The following is a 19,319-nucleotide window of genomic DNA, read 5'->3' as shown; positions in this document are numbered from 1 at the left end:
ACTCCTCCTCGGCTCCTTCTGTTTGCAGAGGGCTTGGGGCATGCGGGGTCCCTCCTGGCAGCCGGATGGGGCAGGGGCCGGCTTCGGCCCGCAGCCTTCAAGTCAGGGGTGGAGTGGGGTGGGGGGTGGGGTGCAAGGTCCGAATGCAAAACACGAACGCCAGTGGGCCAGGCGGCAGGTGGCAGGGGGCGATAAGGCAGGGGGTGGGCTGGGCCTGCTGGCGGAGTTCCTTTGACTCAGGGTGGCAGGAGGCCTTGCCGATAAGGTGGCTTCCCGCGGCCCAGGAGGAAGGAACCCCGCAGATATCTGGGGGTGCAATTCCAAGTCCAGGGTGTCGGGACACCGAGGCAGGGAGAGGCTAGTAGTGTGTGTGTGTGTGTGTGTGTGTGAGCGGGGGGGGGGGCAGAGATGAGGGTGCACAGGCCCCCCCTCTCGGTTGGAAAAGTCTAACAGTGAACCAGGCCCCAGCCGGTGTGGCTCAGTGGATGGAGCGTCCGCCTGCAGACTGAAGGGTCCCAGGTTTGATTCCCAGTCGAGGCACAGGCTGGGGTTGTGGGCTCGATCCCCAGCAGGGGGCGTGCAGGAGGCAGCTGATTGGTGATTCTCATCATTGATGTTTCTCTCTCCCTTCCTCTCTGAAATCAGTAAAAAAATCTTACAAAAAAAACACAACCCTTCGTGGACACAGACCATAGGATGCTGAAGGCCTGGGCGCGGTGGGGAGGGCGGGCTGGAGGGGGCCGATGGGGACAAAGAGGACATAGGTAATACTTTCAACAATAAAAAATTATTTTAAAAAAACCCCTCTTTTTTAAAAAAAGTGAACCATGAGGACGATCAAGGCTGGGGAAGTGGGCGGGGAGGGGGGGAAGGGGAGGGATGAGCGGGGAGCAGGTGGGAAGGGGAGGGGGAGGGGAGCCTGGCTCAACGGACGCCGAGGCCCGGGACGCCGGGCCTCCACCAAAAGGGAAGCGAAGGCGTGGCCGTCCCGCCCCCACGGACCGTCCGATCCGCGCCCCGCCCCCGGCCCCGCCCCCGCCGCGGGCGCCGGCCCGAATCCCGCTGCCCCGGGCGCCCGGGGGCGGTCCGGCGGCGCCCGCCCTGATGGCGCATAAAGCCGCGGGCCACCTGCCGGGTTGCTCCTCCGCGCGCCAACGTCCCGGGCCCGCCGTGCCGCCGCCTCTCGGGTCCCCGGAGTCGCCGCCTCTGCCGCCTCTGCGCCCGGACCCCGTTCCCTTCGGGCGCGCAGTTGCCGGAGCGCCGCGTGGGCCCCGGGCGCGCGGACATGGGCGGGTGCGCCAAGGCGGGCTGGGCGGCCGCGGCGCTGGGCGTCCTCGGGCTGCTGTGCGCGGTGCTGGGCGCCGTGATGATCGTGTCTGTGCCGTCCCTCATCAGGGAGCAGATCCTCAAGGTGGGTGCCGGGGTGCGGGCGGCGGGGGGCGGGGAGCGGCGGGGAGCGGCGGGGCTGGCGGGCTGGGCGCCGGGGAGTGGGGGAGGCGCGCGGGGGAGAGGCCGCGGCCCCCCTCCCCACGGCGCCCCCCGTCTGGCTGAGGGTGGGAGCGCAGGGGAGCGCCGTGGGGCTTGGCTGGAGGCTCGCTGGGGAGGCCCGGGTGGCCCACCACGCGGGAGCCCGACCTCGCGCTCGGGGCTGCCCCCACCCGGCCGGGCCTGGAGCGGGGAGCGCGGGGAGCCCGGGGAGCGCGCCCACACGCCGGCGGGGGTGTCTGCTCAAACCAGGGCTGCCTCCGCCTGTTCCCCAGGAGCCGGGGAGGCCAGGAGCCCAGCGCTCATGTGCGCCTAAGGGGCGCCCCTGGGTGCCAGGCCTAGTCGGTGCCAGCAGCCACTCTCTCTGCTGCCCAGCCCCTCTCGGAGGCCAACCGCTCCCTCCTCCCCTGCGCTGCCTCCCTGGTGCAGGGGATAAGCGGCTTTTCTCTCCGGGTTCACGCAGGGGCGGGCACAGGCCCAGGGCTGAGTAGGCAGGGTCCTTGGAGCCCACAGCCAGGCTCCCCCACTTGCACAATCCTGCCCTTTAAACCGGCCCCAGGACGGGCCGGTGGCCTTCAGCCGCTCAGGGCCTGCCCTGTGAGGCTGGCGACCTGTTCGAATGAGTCTGGAGTCGAGGGAGGTTGCAGGCTGCACTTGAGTCCAAGTGGCTCAGAGCTGTGAGCCCACAGCTGGCACCGGCTCCTGCGCCCAGGTGGGAAGCCGCAGGCTCACCTCTGCCCACGGTCCCGCCGTGGCCCAGAGCTGCGTGGAGGCGGATGCTGTCTGTCCCTCGCCAGGTGACCTCTCTCCCTCCCTCCGCCTGCGTTGCTTTAGGCGACTTTTCAGGAACAGAGGCTTGCCCGAACTCCCCCCTCCGCCCCTGTGCCCAGCGCTGGGGGCCTGGAGAATGAATGAATGAATGAATGAGCGAGTGAGTGAAGGGAGACCTGCTTAGACCTGGCCCACCCTTCCTGGGACCCCGCCAGGCAGGGACAAAGTTGGGCCTTTCTCAAGGCCTCTGGGGAGCGGTTGTCTGATCTGAGTCATCTTGGCCACATTGTTCAGTTTTTGTGTGTGTTTTTTTTTTGGTTTTCAAATCTGTCCCAAGTCCTGTAATCTGATGGCATGGAGATCCCTGTGATGTCACCGAGTTCCTCCTCCGTTTGGTTTTGTGTGTGTTTTCTGTGTGTGAGTCTTGTTGGTGTTTTGTTCTTTGTTTTTCTGTTTCGTCCGCTGGGGATGGTGGGGAGAAGCTGGCGTGGGGAGAAGCTGGCGTGGGGAGAAGCTGGCGTGGGGACCTCAGCGCGGAGACTGGCTTCATTCTTGCCCAGGCGGCCGGGGTGGCTGCCGGCGGGCCATCCTTTTCCAGGTGATTTCGCAGTGAGCGCTGTATCTCCGGGAGCCGCCGGCGAACGGTTTGTGTGCTGAGTGAGTGCACAGGGGGGCTGACGCTCAGGTGGCGTGAGCGTGGGAGCGTGGGGGGCCTCTTGCTTTGGGGGTGACATGGGGGGCGGGTGGGTCATGGGGAAGAAAGCTGGCAGCTCAGTCATTCCTGGGCCTGTTTCAGTGGGGTTTTCTTTCTACGGCGGCGGATTCGGTTAAGCATGTGCCTTGTGTGTGCGCGTGTGTGTGCACGCCCGCGTGCCCGTGCAACGCCTGATTCCCCACTTCTGCCTCGTCCCCAGCTGTCCCGGGGCTGGGATTCCTGGGCTGAAAGTGGAGCGAGAGCAACCGGCATCCTCCGTGACTCTCAACGGCGATTGGTCCGAGGCCGAGTGGCGTGAAGGCTGCAGGCCGGCCCGGCCCAGCCCAGCCCAGCCCAGCCCGGCGCCCCCCGCCCGCCCCGGAGGCCCCGGCCCGGCTTCCTCAGGAAGAAGCTGCCAGTGTTCAGGGCCGGGACGGGGCGGGAGGGGCTGCCCCGTGTTTCCTTTGGCTGCGCACGTCCACGGGCAACATGAATGGGACGTTTGTGCTTTGATTTCTCTGTTTTGATGTTTTTGGGCTCCTTTGAAGAAAAATTCAAATGGGGACAATAGAGAACGTTTTCCTCCTTTCGTTCCCCCGCTCAGATCGGCCCTCCGCCATCGTCCCCAGACCTTGACCATAGCGACCTGGCAAGCACTCACTTCTACGCGTGAATCTATGTTTTTAAAATGTGTTTTTATTGATTTCAGGAGGAAAGGAGAGGGAGAGAGAGACAGAAGCATCCATGATGAGGGAGAATCACGGATCGGCGGCCTCCTGCTCACCCCACACTGGGGATGGAGCCCGCAACCCGGGCCTGTGCCCTGACCAGGAATCCAACCCTGACCTCCTGGTTCCTAGGTGGACGGTCCACCCCTGAGCCCGCCGGCCGGGCCCATACTGTTATCTGTCTGTTACTCTGGTGCCCGCGATGTGCGTCCTCAGGTTGCTGACGGGGTTGCAGCCCCCGCCAGCTTCCGGAGCCCAGGGCTGCTGACCCCGTGGGTCGTGTTCTGGGGGGGGGGGGACCTTGGGTTCGTCATGTCACCTGTCAGTCAGGGGCCCATCTGGTTTGCCTTCTGGCGACACTGTGACTACAAAGGTGGCTGTGTATGCGCGTATGTGTGCGTGAGTGTGTGTGTGCGCGCGCGTGTGTGCATGCGAGTGTGAGTGAGTGTGAGTGTGTGCGTGTGTGTGCGTGTGTGGAAATGCCCAGGTGCACCTCAGTTCTCGTTGGAACCAGGCACAGCCTCTTGTGCAACAGGCGGAGGAGGTGGTGTGATCCCTCCCGCGGATGAGGAGACTGAGGCAGAGCAGAGGTCAGTGCGGGCAGGCGGGCGGGCGGGTGACACAGCTGTGGCCGTGGGGCAGCAGCCTCTCGCCACACCTGGGCCACAGGAGGTGCAGCGGGAGCTCTTGGCCGGTGGACTTCCCGGAGGCAGAGGGGCCCAGGGAGGGGCTGGAGAACTGGACGTGCCTTTTGGCGTCTGAGCGGGAGGGCCGCGCGCACGGTGGCCGGGAAGAGCGCTGGCGCCATTCGCGCGTTTAGAACAGAACTCCAGCCCGGCCGCTGGCTCGGGGGTTGAGCGTCGACCTATGAACCCGGAGGTCGCGGTCCCATGGGTCCCATTCCCCACCCACGGGGGCTCACACTCCGGTTGTGGGCTCCATCCCCAGGAGGCAGCCGGTCCGTGATTCTCTCTCATCATGGATGTTTCTCTCTCTCCCTCTCCCTTCCTCTCTGACATCAATAAAAACATATTTATTTATTTTACTTTTTAAAAAATATATTTTATTGATTTTTTACGGAGAGGAAGGGAGAGGGATAGAGAGTTAGAAACATCAATGAGAGAGAAACATCCATCAGCTGCCTCCTGCACATTTCCCACTGGGGATGTGCCCGCAACTAAGGTACATGCCCTTGACCGGAATCGAACCTGGGACCCTTCAGTCCACAGGCCGACGCTCTAGCCACCGAGCCAAACTGGTCAGGGCAATAAAAACATATTTAAATAAAATAAAATAAAGTAAAAGAGTAGCAAATCCGTAGCTTTCTGCAAAGAATGGCCAAATGGCCGAAACCGGTTTGGCTCAGTGGATAGAGTGTCGGCCTGCGGACTGAAAGGTCCCAGGTTCGATTCCGGTCAAGGGCATGTACCTGGGTTGCGGGCACATCCCCAGTGGGAGATGTGCAGGAGGCAGCTGATGGATGTTTCTTTCTCATCGATGTTTCTAGCTCTCTATCTCTCTCCCTTCCTCTCTGTAAAAAATCAATAAAATAAATATTTAAAAAAAAAAAAAGAATGGCCAAATGGATCAGACCCCGAACCAGGAGGCCGGAGCGGAGTGCCGTGTCCCGAGGTCTCCAGGAGAAGCTCTGGGGGAGCAAGCGAGACTCGCTTTTTCTCTCCCGCCCGCCCCCCGTGGGTAGGACCAGATGAGAGGTTCTCGGACCTAACCCCCGAGGAGCAGGGTCCCCTATCGCCGGCACCAGGCAGGGGGCAGGGTCTCTGTGACTGACCCCTCCTTTCGTCCTGGGGGATCCTGGGACGTAAGTCCCATCATCATCGACAGGTGGGAAATAGAAGCTTGAGGTAGTCACCTGCCTCAGGTGACCTCGCTGGTATGTGCATGTGCCTGGGGGCGGGGGGGAGAGAGAGGAGGGGAGAGAGAGAGAGAGAGAGACTGTGTTGGAGGAAGACCCAGGGGGCTGGGGAGTTCTGCACCCACCACCTAGGACCGAGCCTGTGTGCCTGGCCTCTGGCCTCCAGCGCCCAGGGAGGGCACAGCCCAGGGCCCGGGCGTACATGCGTGTGTGTGTTTTTTTTAAAGGGAGATCACCTTTGTATTTTTAAAATATATTCGTATTGATTTCCGAGAGGAAGGGAGAGGGAGAGAGACAGAAACATCCACGATGAGAGCGGATCATGGATCGCCTGCCTCCTGCGCCCCCGGGCCTGTGCCCTGACCGGGAATCGAGCCCTGACCTCTGGTTCCTGGGTCGGCGCTCACCGCTGAGCCACGCCGGCCGGGCCACGCTCATCTCCCGGGTGGTCCTGGCGCCGCCGGGCCTGGTCCCCCTCGGAGCCTCTGGCTTGCTCTCCCCTCCCCCCGGAAGGCTCACCCCCCCAGATGTCTGCGTAGCTCACCCCTCTTTCCCTGAGAGTCGACCCCCTTGTTCTTCTGTATGTTTACTCGTGGGTTCTCTTTCTCCCGTGTGAGCAGGGAGTCTGCTGGGGCAGGGCTGTCACGGTCCCCGTGGCTTCCCCACGGCCCAGGCGGGCTGGCAGCGGGACAGCGGCGTGAGCAGAGGCCAGCGCTGTGAGGTCGCCAGCTCCTTTCCCTCCTCCCCGCCCTCCCCGCCCTCCGTGCCCTTTGGCAGAGCCTGGCCCGTCAGTTAGAAGGTGAGGCTTCCGAGATAACAGTAATGAGCGCGGAGTCCGCCAGACACCGTCACCAGTGCCTGCCGTGTGGGCACTGTGGGGAACACGGACAGGACCGGCTCTGTGCCTTCCGTGTGTTCCGTGTGGGCACCGTGGGGAACACGGACGGGACCGGCTCTGTGCCTTCCGTGTGTTCCGTGTGGGCACCGTGGGGAACATGGACGGGATCGGCTCTGTGCCTTCCGTGTGTTCCGTGTGGGCACCGTGGGGAACACGGACGGGATCGGCTCTGTGCCTTCCGTGTGTTCCGTGTGGGCACCGTGGGGAACACGGACGGGATCGGCTCTGTGCCTGCCGTGTGGGCACCGTGTGGAACACGGACGGTGCCGGCTCTGTGCCTTCCGTGTGTTCCGTGTGGGTCACCGTGGAACACGGCTCTCTGTGCACTGGGGAGGGGGGAGCGCAGACTGGGAAGTCACCTGCCCCAGGTCACACGGCCGAAGGGGTAGAACCAGGTGGTCCATCCAGGCAGCCCGGGCGACCCCGTGCCCCTCCTCTGCGTCCCCAGCAGCTGGCCTGGGTGTTGGGGGCAGGGCCCACGGTCCAGGCCCCGGTCCGCCTCCCCTTCCCTGTCCCGCGTGGCCAGGAGGGTGGGTCCCCGGCCTCTCTCCTCAGCATTTCTCCCTCCAGAGCCGCTGGGACACGTGCCCCCTCCCCTCAGGGCCGTGCTCCAGACCCGATGCCCAGGGAGCTGGGGGCAGCCTCTCCTGCCGTGGCCCCGCTGGGCCTGGCCTGGCCGCCCTGCAGGACCTGCTCGGTCGGCGGTGCCGAGGGCATCGCGGTGGCAGACGGACCGCTCCCAGGCCCTGGATGGCCGGGTGCCTCCTGCAGCCCCGCGCCTGGCCGCTTAGGGAAGCCGTGGGTCGGGGCCGTGGGCATGGGACTGGGCAGTGGGCGTGGGACTGGGCCGTGGGCGTGGGACTGGGCAGTGGGCGTGGGACTGGGCCGTGGCTCAGGGGCCGTGGCCGTGGGAACTGAGCTGTGGGCGTGGGACTGGGCCGTGGCTCAGGGGCCGTGGCTCAGGGGCCGTGGCCGTGGGAACTGAGCTGTGCCTGTGGCCGGGGCTGTGGGTGGGGCTGTGGCCAGGTGCTCCCGCCCCGCTCCGTTTGCTCCGTTCCTTCCTCTTCCGCCCCACGTGCACTTCCTATTCCCGGGCGTGCGAGGGCCACGCCAGGCTCCGCGGTGCCGCTGGGAAGCAGCGCATGGGCCTGAGTCGTCCATTTTCGGTTCCTGCTTTGCTCCCGGGCATTTGCTTCTCCCAGCTGCACCATGTAGGTGACACATGGGTGTTAGTGTGCACATGTGGGCCAATTGTGCACGCGTGACTGGCGGCCCGTGAACCTGTGAGAGCATGTGCACCTGTGTGTTTTAGTGTGATCACATGCCAAAGCACATGCAGGCACGTGTTTCTGTATCGGTGTGTACACAGAATGTGTATATACATGTGTTGACATGGGCCCCCACACCAATACAACACGTGCAAGTCCATGTGCTTGTATGTGTGACTACACGTGTGGGCAAGTGTGCGCACACATTGATGTGGCCCCATGCCGCTGTGCATGACCACACGTGGGCACATGCACACAAGTGTTGACATAAGCCTCTGTGTTGGTATGTGGACACACACGAAACACACATGCACATGTATGTTGATCTATGTCTCTGTTTGGGGTGCACACGTGTGCTGTGTATCCCACCAGGGCCTGGCCTCCCCAGGGCTGGCGCTTCTCCTTCGGGGAACAGTTCCCATGGGTTCCGTGCTGCCGGGAGAGGCAGTGGGTTACCCAGAACTCGCCTCCGGCAGCTGCTGGCATCGCCCCCGGCCGACGGGCAGAGCGCGCTGCTGCCGGCTCGCTGTGCGTGTGCTGTGCGTGTGCTCCGTCCAGGCCGCGGGCTCGCTGGGCGTGTGCTGGGCGTGTGCTGGGCGTGTGCTCCGTCCAGGCCGTGGGCTCCCTGGGCCTTGGTGCCCAGGAGGCTGTTCCCACATCCGTGTCCCCCACAGAGGGGCCCCGGGGGCCACAGCCACCCCAGGCCGCTTCCCGCCGCAGCCCACGGGACAGACTTCCCGTGCGGAGCTGACAGGGGACTCGGCCGAGGCCCGCACCGGGAGCGCCCTCCTCTGCGGAGAATCCAGCGTCGGGCTCCACCAAGAAACACAAACGCACAGAACCCCAGAGAGCAGGCGGCCTTCTAGGAACCGCCTCCCCTCCGTTCGCAGGCGCAGGCGGCCGGGCCCCGGGGAGAGGCCGGCAGGAGCTGAAGTGGAAAGAGAAGCAGGACGACAGGCCGTGGCTCCCGTGGGGCGGGGCGGGGGCCGGGGTGGGGTCCCATCTGGCGGGCTGATTCGGTCTGGTTTGCAGCTGGGAGCCCCTGAGCCCGGAGGCCACGACCTGTGACCCAGAGAACTGTGACCCCGTCACCCTCTTCATTTTCTGTTCTCTCACCACCACCCCCCAGCCCCTTGTTTCTTCCTGTCCCCGGGCCCGGGCAGGGGAAGGAACGGGAGTGGCCTGACCCTTGCTCGCTTCTCGCATCCCTTCCCCCTTCGGAGGCTCTCGGATGGCTCCTCCGACACTTGAATGTGCCTCTGGCCCTGTCTCCTTGACCTCTTGGCCTTGGGGCATCAGGGGACGCAGGCGCCCGCTGTCCTCACGCATTCCCTGGAGAGCTCGGCCCGCACCACTCTGTCCACGGCGCCGTCTTTGTCCCCAACGGGCGTCCCGGGCCCCTACCTCCCCCCTGAATTCCAGCTCCAGCCCCAGCCCCAGCCCCAGCCGGTGGTCAAAGGCGGCTCATCGCTGCCCACGGCCCGCCCCTCCCGCCTCGGTCCCATCTCGGTGGCGGCTCCGCTCGTGCCCAGAGTCTCAGGCACAGCCTTGACCTTCTGCTCGCTTTTCCCACGGAACCGCCCGCAGGTGCTGGCTCTGTTGCTGACCCTCCCTTGGGGGTGTCCTCCCCGTTGGTTTTTCGTGCGCATGTTAATGTTTTAATTAATCGGGGAAATCGAAGTCTGATTTACATGATCTGGGGACCCTCACGCCACTTGGAAGGGGTGAGAAAAAATCCATTGATTTTGAGAGAGAGAGGGAGGAGGGAGGGCGGGAGGGGTCGAGGGAGAGAGAGAAACATTGATGTGAGAGCGACACAGCAGTTGGCTGCCTTCTGCACGCGCCCTGAGCCGGCTGGGGGTCTGGTCTGCAGCCCAGGTCCGACAGGCCCCTGATCGGGACCCGGTCACCCGCGGGCGGCCAGGCAGCCAGGCAGGCAGACCCGACCCCTGGGCCTCAGGCTGACATGTAACCGCTGAGAGGCACCCGCCAGGGCAAACCACCAGGAGGCTTTAAGGCTTCAAAACAGGCCCAGGCCCGGCCGGCGTGGCTCAGTGGTTAAGCGTTGACCTATGAACCAGGAGGTCATGGTTCAATTCCCGGTCGGGGCACAGGCCCGGGTTTCAGGCTTGATCACCAGGAGGGAGCGTGCAGGAGGCGGCCGATCGCTGATCTCTCATCATCGCTGTTTCTATCTCTCTGTCCCTCTCCCTTCCTCTCTCTCTAAAGTCAATAAAAACATATTTAAAAAAATTAATGAGCTGTTCAGCTACCACCTCCTAAGAGGTCTTGGATAGAGTCTAACAAAGTCATCTCTAAGACTGTCAGCACGGAGATGCAACCTGAACGCATGAAGTGCGGAGACCGGGGGCAAAGGGCCCCGCAGCCCTTCTTGCTGCCGCCTCCCTTTCCCACGTCTGCTATCGTGAAATAGGAACCAAGCGTAAGAGCTGGGGGCTGCGGGGGCAGAGTGCCAGGAGCAGCACAGCATGTGCAAAGGCCCTGTGGCAGGAAAGAGCGTGGTGTGTTGGAGGAGAAGGCCTGGGAGGTGGGCAGGGGCCTGTGAAGAAGGTACTTACAGGCTGTGGGGCCGGATGGGCGGTCCACCCCGGGGGAGGTTTCAACCAGGGCGTGCAATGCTCCAATCTGCATTTCTTTTATTTTTATTTATTTAAAAAAAATAAATTTTATTGATTTTTTTACAGAGAGAAAGGGAGAGGGATAGAGAGTTAGAAACATCGATGAGAGAGAAGCATCGATCAGCTGCCTCCTGCACACCCACTACTGGGGATGTGGCCAGCAACCAAGGTACATGCCCTTGACCGGAATCGAACCCGGGACCCTTGAGTCTGCAGGCGGATGCTCTATCCACTGCATTTCTTTTAAAAGAGCATTCTGGCCCTGGCCGGTGTGGCTCAGGGGATAGCGCCTCGGCCTGCGGACTGGAGGGTCTCTGGTTCAGTTCTGGTCGAGGGCACCTACCTGGGTTGCAGGCCCCATCCCCGTCCCCAGTCGGGGCCCATGCAGGAGGCCACCCGTCGACGTGTCTCTCTCACGTGGATGTTCCTCTGTCTCTCCCCCTCCCTTCCACTCTCTCTAGAGATCAATGGGGAAACATCCTCAGGTGAGGATTAAAAAAAGAGAGAGAGAGAGAGAACAGTCTGGCTGCAGAGGGAACGGTGTGGCCCGAGTCTGGAGCAGCCGTGCCGGGGGAGAAGCCGGCCCCACGGCCCCAGGGCCACCACCGGGCACTCGCCCCTCCCCTCCCCGTGCAGCCAGCCCCGTCTTCCAAACGCCCATTCGATCAATAGCTGAGACCCGTGGGCCTGTGCCAGGCAGCGGCCCAGGCGCTCGGGACAGAGAGACAACAGCACCGCGGTCCCTGCCCTCCCGGCCCCGGTCCTCCCGGGGCCGACAGACAGGAAACAGTAAACAGGCTGCAGGGGTCACGTGCGCAGGGCCCCTCCGGGAACCGGGGTCGGCACTCGGCCCCTGAGCCACACGGCCGGCCGGGCTCAGCTAAGTGCTACCGGGGACGGGGTCCTGCAGTCTCAGGTGGTGACGCGGGGAACGGGGTTTCGCTCGGTGCCATCTGCCCTTTTTCCTTCGGGGAGAAAACCCAGGGGCAGCAGGGCCGGAGGCGGGACCCCAGGGAGAGGTCACGCCAGGCAGGCGGAGGCCGAGGGGCCGGGGAGCGGGACCCGGTCACCCGCGGGCGGCCAGGCGGCCAGTCCTCCCCGCCGCCCACACCCGGCGGCGGGTCGGGAGGAGCTGTTGTTCCGTGAGCGGGGAGCGGTGTCGGCCGGGTCGTGCCAAAGGTCAGGCTCTGTCTGCTCTCCCGGGTGGGAGGCTCCTGTGTGTGCCGGAGGGCGCACCGAGGACTCCACGCCCTTTACCGAAACCTGCCCGGGCAGATGCGGAGCAGTCGGTCTGGACTCGTAGCCGGCAGGTTTATTCTGCAACACGGCCCGGACTCCTGTCAGGCCATGAGCCACGGTCCCGATGGATGGAAGGGCCGCCAGCCAGCTGGCCCCGTCCCAAAGCCCGGGCACGCCCTTCTTGCCCTGGGACTGGGCGGATGTGTGGCCGGGAGGGGCCCCCCTGCGAGGCCAGGCCCCTGGGAGCCACCCTCTGGGAGCTGGGAGGTGCCCTGCGGGTGGACGTGAGCACATCCATGTGGGTGAGAGGTGTGAGGCATGGGGCTGGGGGCTGGTGCCATGAGGTGGCGCTGGCATCCATGGCATTTATTTTTATTTTTTAAGAACACTTTAGAAAATATGTACATATATAGTTTTATTGATGTCAGAGCACAAGGGAGAGGGGGAGAGAGAAACATCCATGATGAGAGAGAATCATGGATCGGCCGCCTCCTGCACGCCCCCCACTGGGGATGGAGCCCGCAACCCGGGCCTGTGGCCGGGCCGGGAATCGGACCCTGACCTCCTGGTTCCTAGGTGGACGCTCAGCCGCTGAGCCGGCCTCTTTTCTTCTTATAAGGACACCCGTCCTGGGTGTCAGGGCCCCATGAACCCGGGATGACTCATCTGAGAGCCTGAACTAATTATATCTGCGAGGAGGCTGCGTCCAAATAAGGCCCCGCTCTGAGGCCCCAGGTGGACGTGAATCCTGGGGGACACCGTCTGACCCCCGGCAGCTGGAGAGCCCAGTCCTGGCGCCCCTGGGACGCCGGGTGCAGCTCCGACCTCGGTGCCTGGGCTCCCGGGAGCGTGACTTGGTCCTGAAAGCCGCTCCCTCTGTGGGCGGCTTGCTCGGCGGCCACGGCACCGTGACAGCTGGACCGGCCGAGACGAGCGGCATAGAACCCGGGCCGGAGGGCACGGAGGAGACGCGTGCGAGAGGGCGCGGGCGCGGGAACAGGAAGGCCCGCGAAAGGCCGCTCCTCGCCCACCGGGTCCTCGCCCGGAGGTGACGCGGGTCCGGGCTTCCTTCCGAAGCCGTGCGTCCACAGGATGTCCCCTCCCTGGACGCGGCCCTTGTCCCTCAGGCCTCTCCCCACCGGGCTGACGCCTCTCGGGTCTGGGAGGTCACACGCCTGTGGGCGGCGGGAGGCCTCCGGGCACCCTGCCCGCCCCGTACACGCGACACCACAAGGGCGGAGCTGCGTCCCTCCTCACAGAGCGTGAGGCCCTGCTCCCCGGGGGGCCGCGGAGGTTGGGGTCCGTTTTACTTTATTTTTAAATTTATTTATTTTTTAAAATATATTTCTTTATTGATTGCAGAGAGGAAGGGAGAAGGAGAGAGAGAGATAGAAACATCGATGACAGAATCATGGACTGGCTGCCTCCTGCACGCCCCGCACTGGGGATCGAGCCTGCAGCCCGGGCCTGTGCCCTGACTTGGAAGCAGACCTCCTGGTTCGCAGGGCGACGCTCTAACCACTGACCACACTGGCTAGGCCTACGGGGCTCGACCTGGTGGGAGTGGGCACCAGCCCTGACCCAGGGCCCTGGGGTCATGACAGCACCCCTTGCCTCTTGTTAAAGGTTAACCCTCGGCTTCCAGCTGGCGGGCGCGCCCCCAGCGTTTATAAAATGTGCAATTCCTGGCGGACTGTTTAGTCAGGGGCACTGACCCCTTTCCCTTCGGTTGTTAAAAAAATAAAGCCAACAGCCAACAAACAACAGCCGCCCAGGGCGCATGATTCACAACGAGACCTAGTGTTTAGGTCAGATCGGCAAAGCGTGTATTTCTCGGTGCCGCGTGTGTGAGTGTGTGCCGTGTATATGTGTGCCGTGCGTCATGTGTGTCGTGTGTGTGTGTGTGTGTGTGTGTGCACGCGCGCGCGCGCTGGGAGAGGGAGAGGCTGGCGATCGCTGGGCTGGGGGAGGCAGCCCCAGGCCGGGGTCCCTGCAGGCAGGAGCCGCTGTCCCGTTTGGCACGGCCTTGGCGGCCCCACCATGTGTTCCTGGGATGCGGCCACGGCCGCCGAGGACGGCTCCTTGGGCGATAGTCCTTGTGACAGATCTGCCCGCTGCCATCGTCGGGGCAGGCGGGTGGGGGTCTTGTCACCTCCCTCCACCGGGGAGGAAGGGGCGGTGGCCGCGTGGCCAGTCGGGAGCGGGGAGGGGAGGCCGGGCGGCGGGCTGTCTGGGAAGGGACAGAGCTCGTGCTTGGCTTTGCCGGGCCCGCTGGTGCTGTCTGAGCGGCTCGCCTCCGCTGTCGTCATCGTCAGTCGATGCCATGTGCCGGGCCGGTGTGGCTCAGTGGCTGAGCGTCAGCCTAGGAACCAGGAGGTCAGGGTTCGACTCCCGGTCAGGGCACAGGCCCGGGTTGCGGGCTCCATCCCCAGGGTGGGGCGCGCAGGAGGCGGCCGACCCGTGATTCTCGTCATCGATGTTTCTATCTCTCCGTCTCCCTTCCTCCCTGAAATCAATAAAAGCATATTTTTAAAAAGAACAGAAAAGTAGGCTAAGAGCTAAAAAATGAACGTGGATGAAATTTTCATTCTTTCCCATCACGTGGTCGCCGAGCCACTGCCCGGCCGTACTCTGCATTTTGAAAACATTTACGCTTCACGATGAGTCACGAAAACATAGGCAGAGGAGTACGTGGCAGACCGCGCCCGATGCTTCCGGGCGATTCCGTGCTCAGAGCTCACGCGGCCGGTCGCCATGCACGGCCCAGGCCCGGGGAGGCGGGGGACGCGGCAGACAACGGCCGGAGCTCCCAGACCGTTCACAGCGGACGGGTTCGTGGGCCGTGCAAACCTCCTGCCACGTGCAAAGCGCCACGTGTGGCCTCATGTGTCCCCTGCTTGGTGTTCTTTGTTGTATTTTTCTTTTAAAATATATTTTTATTGATTTCAGAGAGGAAGGGGGAGGGAGATGAAAACGTCAGTGACGAGAGAGAATCATGGATCGGCTGCCTCCTGCATGTGCCCTGACTGGGAATCGAACCGTGACCTCCTAGTTCAGTGATGGCGAACCTATGACACGCATGTCAGAGGTGACACGTGAACTCATTTTTTGGGTTGATTTTTCTTTGTGAAATGGCATTGAAATATATAAAACAAACATAAAAAATATAAGTCTTTGTTTTACTATGGTTGCAAATATAAAAAAATTTCTCTATGGGACACGGCACCAGAGTTAAGTTAGGGTTTTTCAAAATGCTGGCACGCCGAGCTCAGAAGGTTCGCCATCGCTGGCCTAGATGGTGTCTCAGGGAGGAAAGGCCAGGGGGTCCAGACCCCAAACCGCAGGACCAGATGCGCTGGGGAGGAGGGTCGCCCGGGGCGAGGTCCCGCCCTCAGGGATTGTCCCCGCGAGGCCTGGGGCTCTCTGCCTGGGGACCTCCTGGACCTGCCCCGGGTCCTTGCTTGGCTCCGTCCGTCCGTCCGCCCGTCCGTCCGTCCGCCCGCAGCGGCTTTCCCGGCAGCGGGCTCCCTCCTGTTCCTGAGGGGTGTCCATTGTTCGGGGCCGCGGCCGTTTACCTGTTGGTGGCCACTCGGGTTATTTTAAGACCTGTTTTTAAAGCGCATTCGTTGTTGGCGGACGTGTGGATACGTCCGGCTTCCTTCCTGGCCTTTGCCCGGCTGAGTCCCCGGCCAAGACCACCCCCCCCACACACACACCGCTGCCCGGTCTGTTCCTCGCAGAGCCCCGCTCAGGTGCCGGCGCCCAGCTCACTGCCCCCTGTCCGGGCGGCCCTCCTGCCTGTGCAGGGAAGGGTTTGACAAGAGGGGGTGGCGTCCAGCCCGGGGTCACCCCTCTCCCCACCGGAAGGTCCTCCCTCCGGGAGGTGATGCCAGGGCAGCTGGTGAGCCAGCTGTGGCCTGAAGACGTGGGGCATGGCTCAGGGGTTGAGCATCGACCTGTGAACCAGAAGGTCAGGGTTCGATTCCTGGCCAGGGCACGTGCCCGGGTTGCAGGCTCGATCCCCAGTGGGGGTTGTGCAGGAGGCAGCCGATCCATGATTCTCTCTCATCGTGGATGTTTCTCTCTCCCTCTCCCTTCCTCTGACATCAATAAAGACACATTGAAAAAGAAGCTCATGAAATGTGGGGCGATCTGGCAGAACTGAGCCCTCAGGGCTGCAGGAGCCTGGAAGGGGGATGGCCGCTGATGCCTTTGGTTTGGGGGTGACCCCATCAGTGCCCCACAGTCCCCCCCCCACATACCAGTGGTCCTCTGGGTCCCAGGTACCGCGTCCACATTAGGACTGAGCGGGAGACAGGCCTTTCGCTCCCCACGCCTGGCACACAGGGCCCCCCTCCCCCCGCCGCACACCCCAATCTTGTGGCTTCACCTCGCAGCCACGGGGTCAGCGGGACTCGGTCACCGTGGTCCGGGCTCCCCCTCCCCCCCCAAGCAGGACCTTCCTGGACAAAGGTCAGGGTCAGGCCTGCCGAGGCGGCTCGCGCACGTAGGCCCTCGTTCCCAGGGAGCGGGGAGCGAGGACCATCCTAACACTTGTCGCTGGCTGCCGGGCGGGGGGTGGAGGCGCTGCCCAGGGAGGGGTCCTGTGGTGAAGCGCTGAGCACAGCCCTGGCCGGTGTGGCTCAGTGGACAGAGCGTCGGCCTGTAGACGGAAGGGTCCTGGGTTCGATTCTGGTCAAGGGCACCTGCTCGGGTTGTGGGCTGATCAATGAGTCTCTCTCAATTGCCAGGGTCCCCTGATCGGGCCGTTGTTATTAAAACACACAAAAGCCCAGCCAAGTGTGGCTCAGGGGTTGAGCGTTGACCCAGGAACCAAGAGGTTACCCTCAATTCCCGGTCGGGGCACAGGCTCAGGTTGCAGGCTCGATCCCCAGTGCGGGGGCGTGCAGGGGGCAGCCGATCAGTGATTCTCATCATTGATGTTTCTATTCCCCTCTCCCTCTCTGAAATCAATAAAACACACACCCACACACACCAGCTGACTAGATTCCCTATTAACTTTAATTGTGCAAACCCCTTTCCGGACGTGCTGGGGGGCCGGGGTGTCGGCCGGGTCTGTGCGGCGGGTGGGCGGGCGCCCTCCTCACCCCTCACGGCGCGTTTGTCTCGCCCCCAGAACGTGCGCATCGACCCCAGTAGCCTGACCTTCGACATGTGGAAGGAAATCCCCGTCCCCTTCTACCTCTCCGTCTACTTCTTCGACGTCGTCAACCCCAACGAGGTCCTGCAGGGCCAGAAGCCGCAGGTGCGGGAGCGCGGGCCCTACGTGTACAGGTGAGCAGGGAGGCGGCGGGGCGGGGGGGCGGGGAGGGCGGGGCAGACGGGGTGGGGGGCTGCCATGCTGAGCCCCAGGGTGACTCCAGAAGCAGGCCCTGGCTCGGGGACAGCACGGGCCGGAAGTGCGCTGTCTGTTCCGTGCAGTCAGGCTCTGGGCAACCAGGGGCGAAACTCAACAGCTGTGCCCGAGGTCTGGGAGTCAGACACTCGAGTCAGAGTCAGTGGCAAGCATTCACTTACTCACTCACTCACTCACTCCCTCATCCAGTCCTTCATTCACTCACTCATTCATTATTCATTTATTCAATCACTGATTCACTCACCCTTTTACTTATTGATTCGTTCATTCATTGAGTCACTCATTCACTAGTCACTTCTTCAGTCATTGGTTTTTTTAAATATATATTATTGATTGTTTACAGAGAGGAAGGGAGAGGGATAGAGAGTTAGAAACATCGATGAGAGAGAAACATCGATCAGCTGCCTCCAGCACGCCCCCTACTGGGGATGTGCCTGCAACCAAGGTACATGCCCTTGACCGGAATCGAACCCGGGACCCTTCAGTCCGCAGGCGGACACTCTATCCACTGAGCCACACCGGTTGACGCAGTCATTGATTCTTTAACTCACTCATTCAATTCACTCACTCACTCACTCATTTACTCATTTATTCACTGATTCGCTCACTCGTTCACCCAGTGGATTTCTGTGCTGTTCTAGGCACAGGGAACCCGGAAATGGACAGAAGCCCTGAGCTGCCTGCAGCCGAGGGGGGAGGGCGGGTGACGATGAAGCAGTAAAATCCTATGTTAGAGTCGGGGAAGGGGGCCTAGGGCTGTGTCGGGTGCGGTACGTTAGGGCCGAGACGACCAGGTGGGCTCTCGGACGAGGTGACACGTGAGCAGAGACTCACGGAGGCGGACTGGCCAGGTGGAGGGGACGTGCCGGGCTTTGGGGCGCTCTCCTGGGCACCCATGCGCCTCGCATGTCCTGCGGTGGGCAGACGGCGGGAGGACGGACTGGGGGCGGCGACCAGGCCCGGCTGTGGCACCGGCAGGTTGGAGACGTGCAGAGACGCGCAGGCACGGGCACCCCAGGAAGCCAGGCGTCGCCCCACTCCCCTGGGCGCTGACCGGCCCCTCTCCGCAGGGAGTACCGGCACAAGGACAACATCACCTTCAACGACAACGACACGGTCTCCTTCCTCGAGTATCGCAGCTTCGAGTTCCAGCCCCTCAAGTCCAGCGGCTTGGAGAGCGACTACATCAACATGCCCAACATCCTGGTGCTGGTAGGCGCCCGCGGCCGCCCCACGCCCACCGCAGCGGCCCTTAGCCAGACAGGTTCCCCGTGGGCCCTTCTCTCTCTCTCTCTCTCTCTCTCTCTTAATATATTTTTATTGATTTCAGAGAGGAAGGGAGAGAGAGAGAAACATCAATGATGAGAGAGAATCCCTGACCGGCTGCCTCCTGCACGCCCCACACTGGGGATGGAGCCCGCAACCCGGGCCTGTGCCCTTGACTGGGCGTTGAACTGTGACCTTCGGGTTCCTAGGTGGATGCTCAACCCCTGAGCCCCGCCAGCCGGGTGCCCCCGGGGCTCTCCGCCTCGAGGCCAGGCTTCAAGGCCCAGGGGGGACGGGCCGGCCACCCCCAGCCTCTGACCCCGGCTGCCCCCTCGCTCTGCAGAGCGCGGCCATGATGATGGAGAAGAAGCCGATGGCCCTGAAGATGCTGATGACCTTGGCCTTCAGCAGCCTGCGCCAGCGCGCCTTCATGAACCGCACGGTGGGCGAGGTCATGTGGGGCTACGACGACCCCCTCGTCAGCCTGGTCAACAAGTACCTGCCTGGCGTGTTCCCCATCAAGGGCAAGTTCGGGCTGTTCGCGGAGGTACGCGCGGCTCGGAGACCTTCCCTCTCCTCCGTCCACACGTCCCGGAGGCCAGTCGCCGGCTTTTTAAAAGAATAGATTTTTTTGTTGCTAGCTAGTGTAACGGAGAGCTCCCGTTTCCAGCCACCGGCTTGCCGTGGGGGCTGGCGGGGGGCCCTGGGGCCGCGGGTTGTCACTGGCAGAAAGCCCAGCTCCTCTCACTGGCTTAAATCAGACAGAGGAGTTACTGGCTCACGTACCTGAAAACCCCAAGGATGGGTTCAGGCATAGTTTGATCCAGGCTCCCATGATGTGATTGGCGACGATAGCGCTGATCCGAGCTGCCTGGTTTTCCTTCCCTTTTTGTTTTTTCTTTTTCTCTTTTATTTCTTTTTTTCCAAATATGTTTTTATGGATTTCAGAGAGGGGAAGGGAGACGGAGAGAGAGAGAGAGAGAGAGAGAGAGAGAGAGAGAGAGAGAGAGCGCAACATCGATCAGCGGCCTCCTGCACACCCCCTACTGGGGACCGAGCCTGCAGCCAGGGCATGTGC

General features: G+C 62.8%; 1 protein-coding gene across 4 annotated transcripts in view; it reads left to right on the top strand.

The window, feature by feature from the left end:
• Positions 1–1,060: 1,060 nt before the first annotated feature.
• The window catches only part of SCARB1 (scavenger receptor class B member 1), a 34,757-nt gene continuing 16,498 nt past the window's right edge, over positions 1,061–19,319 (top strand). For all 4 annotated transcript variants that reach the window (XM_059676258.1, XM_059676257.1, XM_059676255.1 and 1 more), the window contains exons 1-4: positions 1,061–1,411; positions 16,736–16,893; positions 18,046–18,187; positions 18,585–18,788. In XM_059676258.1, the coding sequence (XP_059532241.1) occupies positions 1,286–1,411; positions 16,736–16,893; positions 18,046–18,187; positions 18,585–18,788 (630 nt within the window). In that variant the 5' untranslated portion in view covers positions 1,061–1,285. The remainder of the gene's footprint in view (positions 1,412–16,735; positions 16,894–18,045; positions 18,188–18,584; positions 18,789–19,319) is intronic.

The sequence above is a fragment of the Myotis daubentonii genome, chromosome 19 (genome assembly GCF_963259705.1).
Source record: "Myotis daubentonii chromosome 19, mMyoDau2.1, whole genome shotgun sequence".
Classification (NCBI taxonomy): domain Eukaryota; kingdom Metazoa; phylum Chordata; class Mammalia; order Chiroptera; family Vespertilionidae; genus Myotis; species Myotis daubentonii.
This window is presented reverse-complemented; position numbering and strand designations above follow the sequence as displayed.